At 38.5% G+C, this 15203-nt stretch overlaps 2 protein-coding genes across 2 annotated transcripts in view; one reads left to right on the forward strand and one right to left on the reverse strand.

Annotated features, from left to right (window-relative positions):
• LOC142141621 (uncharacterized) overlaps window positions 1–15203 on the forward strand; it is a 939875-nt gene that overhangs the window by 445434 nt on the left and 479238 nt on the right. The gene's annotated exons all lie outside the window — the stretch shown is intronic.
• CYBB (cytochrome b-245 beta chain) overlaps window positions 1–15203 on the reverse strand; it is a 73902-nt gene that overhangs the window by 30450 nt on the left and 28249 nt on the right. The window contains exons 2-4 of the mRNA XM_075200274.1: window positions 8052–8170; window positions 1121–1216; window positions 401–511 (exon numbers count right to left, since the gene is read on the reverse strand). Coding sequence (XP_075056375.1) covers window positions 401–511; window positions 1121–1216; window positions 8052–8096 — 252 coding nt within the window. The 5' untranslated portion in view covers window positions 8097–8170. The remainder of the gene's footprint in view (window positions 1–400; window positions 512–1120; window positions 1217–8051; window positions 8171–15203) is intronic.

Genomic DNA, 15203 nt, shown 5'->3' on the forward strand with positions numbered 1-15203 from the left:
AGATATTATTACAGGGGGAAGGGTTCCCTGTTTCCTAGTGAGGCTGCTGTTGACAAGGTTGAGCACCTGTGAATTCTTTTTATTTTGCTGTATAAACATTTTATAGATTATTTCAATGTCCTTTTACTTCCAATTTCAAACTCGATTTAGAGCAGAAACTTCTTAAAGTCAAAATTAAGAAAGGCACTGAATGTGGATACACTTATGTGCACGATGGTAATAAAATATAACTTGCCTTAAAAACTGCAGTATAAGTTTCGTACAGTATTTTCATTCAGGTATAGTGTAGAAACCATAATACAGGATGTAACATCAGCTTATTGCAACTATTTGGAAACAGTAACAGATAGAGCAAACTGTTTTCCTGACTTGGGAAACTTCACTCTTGCTATATTCTTACCGCACTGGATCCACGCAAAAAGGAAAGTAGATTTCGACATACTGGCAGCAGGATGAGTAGGCAGTTAAAGTTCAGACAGGCTGCTGGAGCTCTGGCCCAAGCTAGGGCCGACTGCAATACAAGATAATAATAATAATAATACACAAGTGACGTTAATATTAGTTCATGCGAAAAATAAAATGTTGTTCAGTAAAGTGTTAATTATTATTAATATTATTATTTTTATTATTATAATTGATGTCCGTTTTATCACATCTCTCAATGTCTCAGTGCTTCATGCAGGGCCGGATTAACCCTAGGGCTAACTGGGCTACAGCCCAGGGGCCTCGGGCATCCAGGGGGCCCTTGAAAGTGCTCAGCAGCATTATTGATCGGTCGGGGGCACTTTTACTGCAGCCCTTCCCCGGCGCGCTGTAGTCTCCTTACTGAGTAGATCTCGTGAGTCTCACTCTCACGAGATCTCCTCGGTAAAGAGCGTATAGCGCACCGGGGAAGGACTGCAATGCCAGGAGAAGAAGGTAAGTGCCTTGAGGGCGGCACGGCTCACTGGGTAGGGGGGTGGGGGCGGCTCGAATAACGGGGGGAGGGGCCCTCTTGGGGGAATGGAGGCCCCCTTAGCCCAGGGGTCTACCTTCCCTTAATCCAGCCCTGCTTACACTTAGCAATTCTCAGGTGTTTAAGCATTATATAAAAGAGACAAACACTAGCACAGATATTTACCCCGTAAATCTGTCTGGAGTAGAAATATGCTTCACCGTCATCATAGACAAGGTAGAAGTTCCAAAAAAGAAATGCATTCAGTCCTAGCCATACCAGCTGAAAGGCAATAATAAATCATTTGTTATTTGGAATGTAAGGTTTTAGGCAGTGACCTCCTTTCCTATATTTGTTGCTACTGATCCATTTATAACTCTGTTTACAACATGTTGTGTTATCTTTTTGCACAATAGAAAATACGTCATATAAGTCATTATACTAACAAACGAAGGTTACAGAAAATAAATTAAGTACGGTAGCTTAAATGTGTTCTAAACAAAGTATAGTTGATAATGTCAATATTCTTATTTTTTACGGTGCAGTCTCTATATATGTGCCAACAGGACAATAGCTACACTGCCGCGAGGTGCCTCGTAGATGTTCCGGAGACACCTCGCGTTTAATTGAATCTCCCTCTCAGTGGCACTGAATGATGTAATTCCACTGGCCTCCTCTGTAGAGAGCACTGGAAATATGGCACCTGCATGTAAGATAGCAAAGACTCAGACCAGAATATACTATCTTCCAGCATCAGCGAGGTCATTTGGATGATTCAGATTGTGTTTATCACTTTATATTGTCTCTGTGCCTTCTATGATTATGTATCCTGCATATTACATTGCAGTGTTTTGCTGAGTGCTTACTGATAGAACTTGCAATTGTGTACTTAGAAAAATCTAAGTACACTACAAAATACCTTTTGTCACTGACTTATAGCAAGTCATTTTTAAACAGTAATTTGCCAACATGACAATTTTATCTGTAGTTTTGAGCATTGCAGGAATACTTTTTGATGAACATTTGAAAAGTTAAGTGAAGTTCAAATTTCAGGCACTTTACCCAAGTATTATTATGGGTGATAAATGTATTAAATAAAATGCACATTCATCTACTATATAAATGCCTAGTGGCGTGTGTGGGGAAAAAAACCAAGCTGCAGCGCCACCTGCTGGGCAGAGTTATACACTGACCTATATATTTCTTGAAGGAGAAGTGACAGTTGGGAGTGGTTGGTGGTTGCCGGGGGTGACAGTGGGGGGTTTTTAACACCTTAAGTAGCTTGATGAAGGATGTGGCTATGAAGATGAAGGATGAGGTGATGGAGAAAAATGATGAGGTGGTGACATGTGGACAAAACCACGTTAAAAAAGGACGCTTGCGTCGGGAAGTAACGCTCTTCCCCTGAGGAGGCCTGGGTTAGGCCCAAATGCATGACAAGAACCTTTTTAACACCTTAAGTAGCTTAATTTGACTAGAATGCATGAGTATCATGCACGGGTTAACTTGTAATATATAAATGCCTAGTGGCGTGTGTGAAAAAAAAAAACAAGCTGCAGCGCCACCTGCTGGGCAGAGTTATACATTGACCTATATATTTCTTGAAGAAGAAGTGACAGTTGGGAGTGGTTGGTGGTTGCCGGGGGTGACAGTGGGGAGTTTTTAACACCTTAAGTAGCTTGATGAAGGATGTGGTGATGAAGTAATGCTCTTCCCCTGAGGAGGCCTGGGCTAGGCCCAAATGCATGACAAGAACCTTTTTAACACCTTAAGTATCTTGATTTGACTAGAATGCATGAGTATCATGCACGGGTTAACTTGTATGGAATATGTACCTAAAACCTGTTAAATAACAATGTTGCTCATTTTAAAGCAGTGCTATGTTACCCAGTAATTACCCTATGAAAGTGCCTAAGGCAAAAACTGACAAGGGTAATTCATTATAGAGGCCAATGTCAAATGCTGTTTTAAAGGAAAACTCCAATAACGCTAGTATGTTTTTACCTAATCCCCCAACTAGTAGAAGGAGGGTTGCTATAATTTGTGAGTGAAAGGGGAGGGGGGGGGGGTTGCTATGATGTGATAGGAGGGAAGGCTGTCGTAATAGTACATGGGTGGAAGGTAGACTATTACTTTAATGGTGGAGTTTAGGTGGAGGCTAATTATTTCATAGCTGCTATTTTATTTGTGGGGTGATGTTGGGGCAATTTAATTTATTGGTGGGGCTATTTAATATAATACTGGGGCCTATAAAATTAAGGTGGAGTGACGGGACCTTAAATTTAACGCTGGGGTGGTTTGAGGCTATTAATTAAATGTGGAGCTGAGTTGGGGAGGAAGGCTATTTATGAAAAGTTGAATATTAATTATTTAATGCCGGGGATGGTTCTGGGAATTTGTTATATTAAATGTAAATGCTATTAATTTATTGTTGGGACTGTTTGGAAGGAGGGAAATAGGTTTATTTATTAAATGGGAATACTATTACTTTAATGTTGGGGATTGAGACTTGGGTATTAACAAACAGACAAAGAGGTAAAAGGTGCCTGCTCGCAAGTTTACAATCTATAGGAATGCATTAAATAAAAAGAATATTTTTAAAAAAGTAAGCTGTTAACTTAAGGTGCCATAGTGCTCTTACGTATTCCTAGTGAGCTGACCCACAGCATTTTAATGAATACTGGCTCATCCCCACTGACTGTTCAAGGCACTGTTTGACTTATAAAAAGGTAAAATAAAGAAAAATTAAATTACTGAGATGCCGTCATGGCTTTGCTATATTCCATGCAGATGTAGGTGCCTGCACAGAACATTGCAGGCTTGGGCTTTGTAATCTTCCAGCACCTGCTTGGTAATTTGGTCAAAAATGAAGAATTTGTACACCACCTTTTATATAATAACCAATCTTTATTAATGTGCATTAAAATTGTATATTTCATTCTTTGAAAGTACAATATTTTAAAACAGCTGTATAAAATAAAGTCAAGAAAGTGTATAAGAATGAAATGTGAAATAAATAACATAAAAATAAAATGATAAATTATTCTGCAATGCCATGTGTTGCCTTAATTATATTTAATTGTCTATTGCAATGGTCTAATTTATTAGTATTATTAACTCTGATTATAGCCTGTACTCTTCCTACTATCGCAATATTACTTCTCTAATTTACCTCCTTCATAAAAGGGCTTAGAATATTTTTATTATTCTTTAAATGTTCAGCAGTCAATCTGGGTTGCAATATTATATAGTTTGCAACATTGAATCCATTGTGTTATGCATTCTGCTTATTTTGGAGGATGTTCTTCAAAGCTGGATTGGTTTATTAAAAATATGTCCGTCAATGTGAATATTACATCACAGCTTCCAAGTGGCAGTTAGAGCAGTGTGGGCCCCTCTGTATGATTCACATCCAATCAGTGAAGCTATTAAGATCCTTCATCCAATGTCATGATTCAATCATAGTCTGCATGCAATCTGTTCTAACCCACCGGCTGTCAATGGCAGATTATAAGCCCTATTGTGAGTCCTTCATTCATATATACTATATATTTATACGATATATGCAGGTCCAAGGACATTAAGGCAATACCACCAGCAGTAATGCAAATGTGCATTTCACCGCATGACTTTATAAAGTTAGTACTAGGGGAAAATGTGCAATTGCTTGAAAATTAAATGTGTACATTTAAGTGCAGAAATTTAGTCAAGGATGTAATACAGGTTGTAGGGAGAATAGAGTGATATATTTTGTTTTTATAGGGGGAGGGCACCAAAGGAATTTGGTCTATAATCAGTGGGAGAAGGACGGGGGAAGAGGAGCTGCCCACGGCAACACTCACCTGGTAGGAGGAGATACAGAAAGAATTGAAATAGTGTGTGTGGGATCACTGCTGCTCAGCCACCCACATGGAAACATGAGAATGCTCCAGTGCATCTAGTTTACTTCAACCCTTGATCTACCCCTCTTTTTGCTTATGTTGCTTATTATTGAATAGTGCGTAAATTTAACAGTGTTGTTTCCACCATGTAGCAAAAAGCTGTGTAGGGTAATCTCTTCCCTGCTATTACCCCTCTACCTGCCTTTACCTGGAACCAGAATCCTGACCAGATCCATTATGTCAAGGCATACTCTATAGAGCTGAATGGAATTGATTTGCAAAGGTGCAGAGTGTGCAGTTAGTTTCAGAATGTGCTGTTAGTTGCAGAATGTGCTGTTAGTTGCAGAATGTGCAGCGAGGTGCAGAGTGTGCTGCTACTTGCAGAGTGTGCTGCGAGTTGCAGAGTGTGCTGCTAGTTGCAGAGTGTGCTGCTAGTTGCAGAGGTGCAGAATGTGCTGCGAGTTGCAGAGTGTGCTGCTAGTTGCAGAGTGTGCTGCTAGTTGCAGAGGTGCAGAATGTGCTGCGAGTTGCAGAGTGTGCTGCTAGTTGCAGAGTGTGCTGCTAGTTGCAGAGGTGCAGAATGTGCTGCGAGTTGCAGAGTGTGCTGCTAGTTGCAGAGTGTGCTGCTAGTTGCAGAGGTGCAAAATGTGCTGCGAGTTGCAGAGTGTGCTGCTAGTTGCAGAGTGTGCTGCTAGTTGCAGAGGTGCAGAATGTGCTGCGAGTTGCAGAGTGTGCTGCTAGTTGCAGAGTGTGCTGCTAGTTGCAGAGGTGCAGAATGTGCTGCGAGTTGCAGAGTGTGCTGCTAGTTGCAGAGTGCACTGCCAGTTGCAGAGTGCAAAGGTCGCTTTGACATAAACCAGCTCCTCCGTTCAGGTAAAGGGGAAGGATAAAGTCTCAGGACTTAAAAAGGGGGATTGTACAAATTTGGGCAACCTCTTTAATCACATCACTATTTGTAACTTTTTACATGTTTTGCAACTTGTTCTTTTCAGTTATGTGAAAATAAGAAAAATTAATTCACAAACATAGAAAAAGATTACTTTTCAGATATAGGTCTCTACATCAGCATGACAAGACCACTGGACATGATCATGTTATAAATTGTAAATCACTTTGGTATATGCTGGCATTATATAAATGTAAACAAATAATTGTTTAATTATTATAATTGATATTTCTATATTTTTCTTTATTAGTATAAGCCATAAATGAAGCTAAATCAAGCAGTATTTTAGGAGTAAACCCCCAAAGTTAATTTAATTGAAAGAAGTAACTAAAGGGGTGGAAGGCTGGACTTTCCCACCACTCCCCGCATTGATGCACAAGTTTACACAGGTGGCTGGTATGGAGAGCAGGCATTCACTGGAAAGAACACTGTGGCACAAGGGCACAAAATCAGGGAGGGGGGAGGGGGCATTTTGTGTTGCGCTTTGTAAATTACCTCAACTGAATGCATTTACCTAATCTCTATGAGGTTACTTACTATAAAATAAAAACACTGAATATTAGTTACCTAGAACTCGTTAATGCAATATGAGTATACTGCTACAGAATAATAATACAGTTATAATAAACTATTTGCAGCTACAAAGTGAAATTTTAAATGATATAAAAAAAAATTATTTAAAAAAGCACAGATGAAATCCCAACCACTTACAGAAACTTACAACAAAGAAAAAAATCTTCCTTTGCTTATTCATTGTGTTAATCTATAAAGTTATCAGAACAAATTAACTTAGGGTTCACACTAAATTATCATTAAATTATTTAAACGTGCACAATTTTTTTTCTCTCTCCCATCTAACTTTAATCACCTCTCTCACTTACAAACTGACAATGTATGGAAACCCCCCAAAAGATTCAAAATATGGCCCAAATGATGTCCCTGTACTAAACTATGCACTTTTCTGAACAAAAAAAAATATCAAAAAACCTTTACACAGCTTAGATACCTAACTTTCTTTTGCACTTAAGATTTTACCTCAGAAAATAACAGAAAATATTAAAAATGACTTACAAAATAAAATGTAATGAGGTTCATTAAAATAAGAATTAGCTAAACTGAAACAAATTTGATTCCAGAAGACAAAATGCCAAAACTGTAACTTGTCAGATGTGAGGCACATAATATTTAGTCACATTGTCTTTTGCGGTAGCAGCCAGTTTCTCTAAGAGACATATTTTAGATATTGTAACAAGTATCACATCACAACTTAACTATACTTTCTTCCACTGAGAAACAATTTATGAGCTTTAGTAGATCACCCCCAAAGGGCAGCTCTTAAGCAATAAAGTGAGGCCATTTAGCAGATGACTCCATCTTTTCACACATTTTTCAGACACCAGTAGCTAGTTGGAGTCGGGTAAAACTATATATAATATAAAACCTAGGTTTAATACCCATTTACTCTATGTACAAGCTTTTCTTATTTAGCAGATGTGTCACCTTCATAGCTAAATAAAATAAATAATGGTTAGCAAGCATCATTTATTTCACATGTGGTGAAACGTTGCAAAGACACTTGTGATGGTAAAGAATATTAAGGCACATTTATTTACTTATTTTTGTTAAAGGGCTTTAGTATTAATTTTATTGTTAACATCAAATACATTTCCAAGTTAAGAAAGAAAACACTTTACGATAATTCATTTTAAAGTATGTAATTGTTTTATTATTATAATTAATAATTATTCAATTTAAATTTTTTAGTAAAACATTTTTTTTTTGTTCAAAGATACAAAGATAATGTTTTCACATATTGGTTGCAGGTGCAATTTTGTGTTAACAGTTGTTTCATTTTATGTAATTATCGAGATATACAATATACACGGTGTATATCTTCAGATTTCCTTTAACACTGGGGACCTGATTTTAAGTTAGAAGCAAAGCAAAGAAAATGAGCAAATTTGCACATTGGCAAAATCATGTTACATTAGAGAGGGAGGTATATTTAGAATGTAGGGACAGATTTATATTTGGGATACGGCTTGTCATAGATCAACTTTAATTTCAGTGTAAAAATAAAGCTATCAAGTATTTGTGTGCTACATGACAAAACAGCCAGTATTTTCCTTGCATGCAAAAAAATAAGTCAAATTATCCTTTGCATTGTAACATGGTTTGCCCAGGTGCAAATTTGCTCCTTTTCTTTGCTTTGCTCCTAACTTAAATTCAAGTCCTGAATATATAGTAACAGCTACAGCTTTATGGACTGTCAGGGCTTGCTTCTACTCACAATAACAATGATAGAAAGTCCTTCGTTCACCACCCAGTTGCTCATCTTTGTGTCTGATCACCTCGTCTGATTCACAGGACCAGTGTAGCACAGTACAGCACAGCTGCACTGAAATATATCTATGAGGAAGTGAAAACAGATAGTTAACCAACAATCTGTTCCCCTTTTTCTTACATGATCTGCCTCTGTGATTACAAAAACTACAACACATTACCAACAGGTTAAAAATAAATATTCGTACGTGCCGTCTTCCTGCAGATTTAATAACTGTACAAATCATTACATTATTTTACTAATGTTAGCTCTGCACCCTAAACTCGCCTAGTACTCACATTTTCAGCTAATCAACAATCACATAAGAAATAAGTTAATTTTATATTATTTTGGGGGGGACATGTAAGGTTTTTTTTTGTAAGCATATTGAATTAAAATAAATGTCACATGCATTATTAAAAGAATGACAACTTTTTTAAATGTATTTTCCCATTACTCTGCCTATGGTTACATTTCTGCAAGTTCTGTAACCTATATAAGATTATTTACACTAACAAAGCATAGGGATAAAAGAGTTTTGCAGTTTACATAATAACTGGATACATAAATAAAAACAAATAGTTCAGTCTTCATATTGTTTTCCCCACTACTATAACATACACATCAAAGTTCTCTATGATGAGTCATGACACATATTGTTCTTCCTCTTAATTAATGGCAATGTTTCCTTTCTTTATTCTCCCAACATACTGTTAATTGTAGAATCATTTATGTCTTATCTCATGATAGTAAGGGTACATTGGGTGATGTTTATTTCAAAGACCACAATATTATACTTTTATTTTATGTACATTGGTTTATGAGGGTAATATAATGTCCTTCTGTTATAAAGTTGCAAAGCATGTTGTATAAGGTTCCAACTGAAAGTATAAATGGGGCCTGACCAGGGCCGGATTAACCCTAGGGCTAACTGGGCTACAGCCCAGGGGCCTCGGGCATCCAGGGGACCCTTGAAAGAGCTCAGCAGCAGTATTGATCGGCGCGATCAATGATGCTGAGCACTTTCACTGCAGTCCTACTCATGCGCGCTGTAGTCTCCTTACTGAGGAGATCTCGTGAGTCTCACTCTCACAAGGTCTCCTCAGTAAAGAGCGTACAGTGCGCCGGGGAAGGACCGCAATGCTAGGAGAAGGAGATAAGTGCCTTGGGGGCGGCTCGGCTCACCGGGCGGAGCGGCTCGGATTACGGAGGGGGGCCCTCATGGGGAATGGAGGCCCCCTTAGCCCAGGGGCCTCCATTCCCTTAATCCGGCCCTGGGCCTGACTGTCCCCGCCTCCGATGTGGTGTAAATACCTGGTCATTTTGCACACGTGAAAAGAACTCTGTGGATTGCTTTAGAACTGGAAGGTCTCCAAACATGTCCACTCTCCACCACTTCAAGTTCATTTGAATATCATATGCAATCCCAAACCTGATTGTTGCAGTCTTTTTAAAAAGAATCAGTATTTCCCCATCGGTTGTGAGTCCTAAAGAGTATTAGCTCCTACCTGCAGAGCCATACAAGTTGAGAAGGGACCTAAACACAATTATCAGCTTGCCCTCTGTGTTAATGCATGCTATGTACATAGTCTTAACTATCACTAGCTGTTTTAGGAGCATGACTTTATAGTTAGGTGAAAAGTCCGGTTTCTTCACAAAAAATGGAACTAATGTGAACTAAAATGGAAAAAATATATGTTATGTAAAGTAGAATGGATGTCAGTATGCTTTCTTTGTACAAATATAATCACAATTCTATTTACCCAGAAAATCATATAGAACTTGATCTCTGGATGATGCATAGTGGTGTGATATGTTTCTTTTTGCTATATGGTTCAATCTGTTATGAATATGCTGAATTGTCCTATTGAACGTAAATGGCAGTGGGGCAAGGTTAAGAGGTAAATGGGTGATCCGCACGCCATGCAATGCACTCATTCATGCACGTTGTCTACATAGCACATGTTCCATCTGCAAATCTATAAAAGTCCAACCTAGATATCAAGTCAGTGAAGTTCACTAATTAAGCTTCTCCCTCTTCTATCTTCATTGTAGTTTACAAAAATAAAACTTAATTTACTGGTTTAATTAGTGAACTAAAAATAAAAACAATAAAATGATGCATTCAGGGCTGAGCATTTCTGTAGTCATGGGATTTTCTTACTCATCTGATACATCTCAATTCTTCCCACTTTAAGATACAATTTAAAGTCAAAATATAATACTTCCCTGATAAGCTTGTGGCTTATTATAGGGAAAAAACAGCATTTAATAAAATAAGCTGAGATCTTGATTGAATTCTCTGCAAGGTGTTCTATAAAGAAGTAGTACACTGCCATTTCTATATGAAAAATATGCTGCCCATATGTGTTTGTCTGTAGGAACATGACCATGTAGTGCAATTTATTGGTATAAATTGTGCTACAAACGTCACCTGTTTGAACACACACTAAAAAGAACTCACTGAAACAAAATGTATATTGCTTTACAATACATATAGGGCCTCATTTAGAGTCGGACGCAAAGTCCATTTCAGGCACATCCTGCACATTTCCACTGATGGGGTATGAGCAGTAAGCAACAGTTCCCTGTAGTTCCATCTGCTTTTCAGACGCAAGTGTACTCTGCGACAGCTTGTGTGTCAGTGCGAGGGAAAGGGTGGAGCACGGAGTTATGTAGGCGTGACTCTATGGGCGTCTATCCGCAAAAACTACCCTAGTCGGATCAAGATGCAGGTGGAACACACGTCAAACAAGACTGAAAAAAGTGCGGTAGGAAATAGGTGGCGCAAGTAGTTAGCTAGCTACAGGAACTGGTTGCAGCTTGGTAGGGTATTACAAGTGGGACGCAACTGGGGTTGCATGCCACTCGTAATACCCTACCAAGCTTCCACACACTCCCACTCCTACTCTTTCTTTTAAGTTATAGACGCACATTGTGTCCAACTCTAAATGAAGCCCATAGCACGTATGCAGAGTTTCTACTAAATATCACTGATTATGATTGATAAGTTTAAGTTGTCACTCATACACTGGACAAGGCAAAACCACAAACTATCCATTAACAGGCAGGGTTATGTAAGGTTTAATTGCTAAATTAAAAAGTGAAGTAATTGTTTCCTAAACTTCCTCTTCAGGAGTAGATAATATGGTAGTGCAGCACAGAGTTCCTTAACAGTGCAATGTTCAGTTAAGTCAATCTTCAGTGTTGTAATCTTGTGGGCTCCTATGTGCATGGTTATTAGTCTAAGTTAGGGCTACTTGTTATGTTAATTTAGGTCATAATAAATTAAATTTATGGAAATACAAGTATTTTGAGTATAAGATTTTGGGTGGAAAAATTTAAGGTATATCCATTTAGTTGCTATAAATCATTTAAAACTAAAAAAAAAAAGTAAAAATCATCTGGGGCATTGTGCTTGCCTCGCGAGGCACCTATTACCATACATATGAGACTTACAAAACTTCCAGGTCAGTGCCCCAGCAGGTAGGGGAAAAACAAGAGAAAAGATGCAGGTGTAACATACCTCATTGCTACCTTTACTACAGGAGCAAAAATAAACTCCCCATAGTTGCAGTGAATACTATGTGTAGTAAATTGTTACACTACCATCGCTTAATAGACAGGAATGGACAGCACTGATCAATGCAGAGGACTAAGCTCATATTGGTTTTTGATAGACTTAAGGTTTGTGAAAAAGCCAAATATGGGCAGGAGTGACTTCATTTTTTGAGTGGTTGTGGCAATAGAAAACAGTATGTGTAAATTTTATTAACATGGGTATAATGCAAAAATCAGTTTCAAATAATGTATACATGCAATTCACCACATTCTAAGATAGAAATGGCCAATATACTGTGGAATAAAATATAAGATAAGATTTGTGTGGTACAATGATAAAGGATATATGTCACACATGACACTGAACGTGTCTCACATATACTGACAGCATGTGTGGTACGTTAACTAAGGATATACATAGTTTGCAAATACTAAACACTGCAGCATATTGCCAACATGATATCATATGTCAATTAGCCAAAACTACATAACATGGCAAAAAACAAGTAAAAAGTCCAATAAAATGTTACTTACCAAATAATAACCTCATCTAACTGGCTACCAATAAGCCAAAACAATATCTAATATGACCAGCAAAATGACCTGTGCTCATCTCAACAAGATGCACTGGATGTGCTATCAGGATATCTTGGCTGTACCAGGCAAAATGTTCTCATGTGTCCAGAAGGATGCCCTTGATATTTCCGGCAGGATATCCTAGATGTGTCCAGTAGGATGCTTTTGATGTATACAGAAGTCGTTCTGCCTCCATCTTCTGCTCTATTTCTCCTGTGTGTTCTGTAGTCCAATACAATTAGGCTGATTCATGTCACATGAAGCTATGTGAGAGCACCACCAGCTTCTAATTGGGCACAAGTGATGCTTAAAGCTAGCAACAACCTCAAGATCATTTGTGCCAAAACACTGTACAAAACTGCGACAAAACAAATACTGGGGCTCATACTAGTCTAGACCCAATACCCTTTACCAGATTTCATAATTAAATAAGGTGTATTGTGGAAATATGTGTTCCCATTGAGGAACAAGAAAAAGCCTTAGTTGATTAGAAGATCAGATTCTATAGCTACAATAAGGGATTCATTGTAAATCCCTCCAGAAGTTACAATAGTTAGTATTCTAAGTGGGCTGGTATACGGTGGTGTCCCGGGGGAGGGAGGGGGCAGGACTCTATGGCAGATATGTAGGGGTCTGGGAGAGGAAAAGGGAAGGGTATGCCAGGAGAGATACCAATAGGGAGCTGTGGTCATGCAAATGGGCAATGGAAGTTAAAGAATGATGACCATTGATGCCATAAATTGTCAAAGGAGTTTTTAATTATACTTGTCATGCACTTCATGCAATGGTTATGCCAAATCCTGTTAATAATACATTGAACTGAGGGGGGATTGGCTTGTTTCTAGCCTGTAGCTAGCAGGCAGGTAGCTGCAGAGAGTATAAGTCTTATTAATTTGTTTTGCTGATGGATTACATAGGATACTGCCAAAAGGAAGAGTAAGGACTTGGGATCCATGAGGATGGTTAGTTGGAGGATAGAAAATATTACATTTTTAATGTTGAGCCAAACAGTATCTTTACCAGACATGAAGAAACGAGGGACAGCTCTTTCAGAATCTTTTAGAAGTATCTAGATGTATCTTCTTGAGCCTGGTCAGTACATAGCACCGTCTGTATTGTAGTTTATATACATTTTCTTTGAACCATATACAAATCGTGCTGGAGATAGCGTGACCTCTGATCTCTGCCCAGTCCTCAGTATAAAGAGTCTTGCTAAGTCCAGCCTCCAATGCTAGTTCATGAAGGTCGCAGGAATTTGGACTTGGGGTAGCAACTCCTGAGTACATAGAGGAAATTTGCAGCTTTGTGGGAGCCTGTCTGAGACTCAGTAGTTAAAGATATGTGGGAATTTTGATATTACGGTGGCAATGTCTCAGTTGTAGGTACTGGAATAAGTTTCTATTGTCAATGACAAATTTAAATTGGATATCTGCAAAATGGAGGAAAGAATTGTCCTGGGTTCATATATCTAATATCACCAGCCAGCCAGCGACCATAGTAGGTTGGTGATATAACTGGGTGAACCTCTGCGTTGTTATAGAGCAGAATAATTAGAGAGAGTTGGGATGATAGTGCATGTAAATAGTTGGCGTAGTGCAAAATCGCCAAGGTATGGTAGATTATTGGGTGCTGTAATGGGGTGTTTTGGCGCTGTAAATGTGGGAGCCAGAGGAGTGAGGAAGAAATGGACATTTACAGACTTACAGAGGGTAGATGACGCAAACCTGCCAGGTCCTACTCAGCATATATTCATGAGAACCCTGCTGGTGCTGTTTTGAGAGCTTCTGGCACTGCCTTGGGACCAGAGAGTGTCCGTCTTATACCATTGTACCCCCTGATCCTTACTAGACTACCAGTTGAGTAGAATACATTACCTTAATACATAAATGCATTCCACTTTTACATATTCTTACACTGGGCACACATGTAATAAATACAATAAATAATTTCAGGCAGCAGGAAGTGGGGAGCTGGGGGACCCAGACACAGTATGTATATAATTTTTTACTTCCTATGTGTGTTTGTTTTTATATAAGGCCCAGACAATGAACTCTCTGCAACAGTCTCTACAAAAGTACTGCATAATATATAGACACTATATAAATAAGGGTTAACAAATAATGTGTCCTGACCATGTGCAAAGCTCTTACTCATCCATTCTGCCCGGCTGTTAGTTACTGCATAGACAAGACCATTTTATTTACTGGTCACACATAAAGCTGTTTCCTATTCTCTCTGCACCTATGAACTAAGCTCCATGTAAAAGGTACCCAGGCAGCTCTGCAGTGATGGCATCATGTCTAGGTAATATAAGCAAAGCTGTTACCTGAGCCCCACCTCTTTATAACAACTGTTATACTGCACCTCCTGCTCTGTGACCAGCTCACTCAGTCTGGTCACTTCTTCTTACAGCATTTTGTTCTCTCTCCAATAGCTGATGATCTGTAATAGATAGAATTAAATACATGAATATGAATATATAACTCTCACAATATTGCATATTGTGTAAAACATTGTGTATTGTATCTGCTTCTTGCACAATAGAGCTTATTAGCTGGGTATGGTGTGTCCAAGTACTCGTAGATATTATCTTCCCATAAATAAGACTATAAAGGAACAGGATAAATGGGGATCACTGTATTACTTTATTAGGCAAACAGAAGACAGTACGGAGGGTGGGGATTTTATGGACAGGGTAAACTTCAGGCCACTATATCATTAAACAAATGACAGAACTTGACCAGGTTCCTATACCTTTACGCACATTAGCCCCAACACTTTTTGGGGAATATTTGTGCATGGTTGGAGGACTATGCAATCTGCTCTTTGATTCTTGATTGGAAAAGATTTTGCTGCCAATAATTAAGATGAGAAGAGAGGTCCCTATTCTAAATAGCATGCAATCTATAATCAGGAAGGAAACCATGTTTACCTTTTACAGCATGTGAGTGCTGTAAAAGGTAGAATTTCAGGAGTTTTCTG

Source organism: Mixophyes fleayi, chromosome 2 (genome assembly GCF_038048845.1).
Source record: "Mixophyes fleayi isolate aMixFle1 chromosome 2, aMixFle1.hap1, whole genome shotgun sequence".
Lineage (NCBI taxonomy): Eukaryota > Metazoa > Chordata > Amphibia > Anura > Limnodynastidae > Mixophyes > Mixophyes fleayi.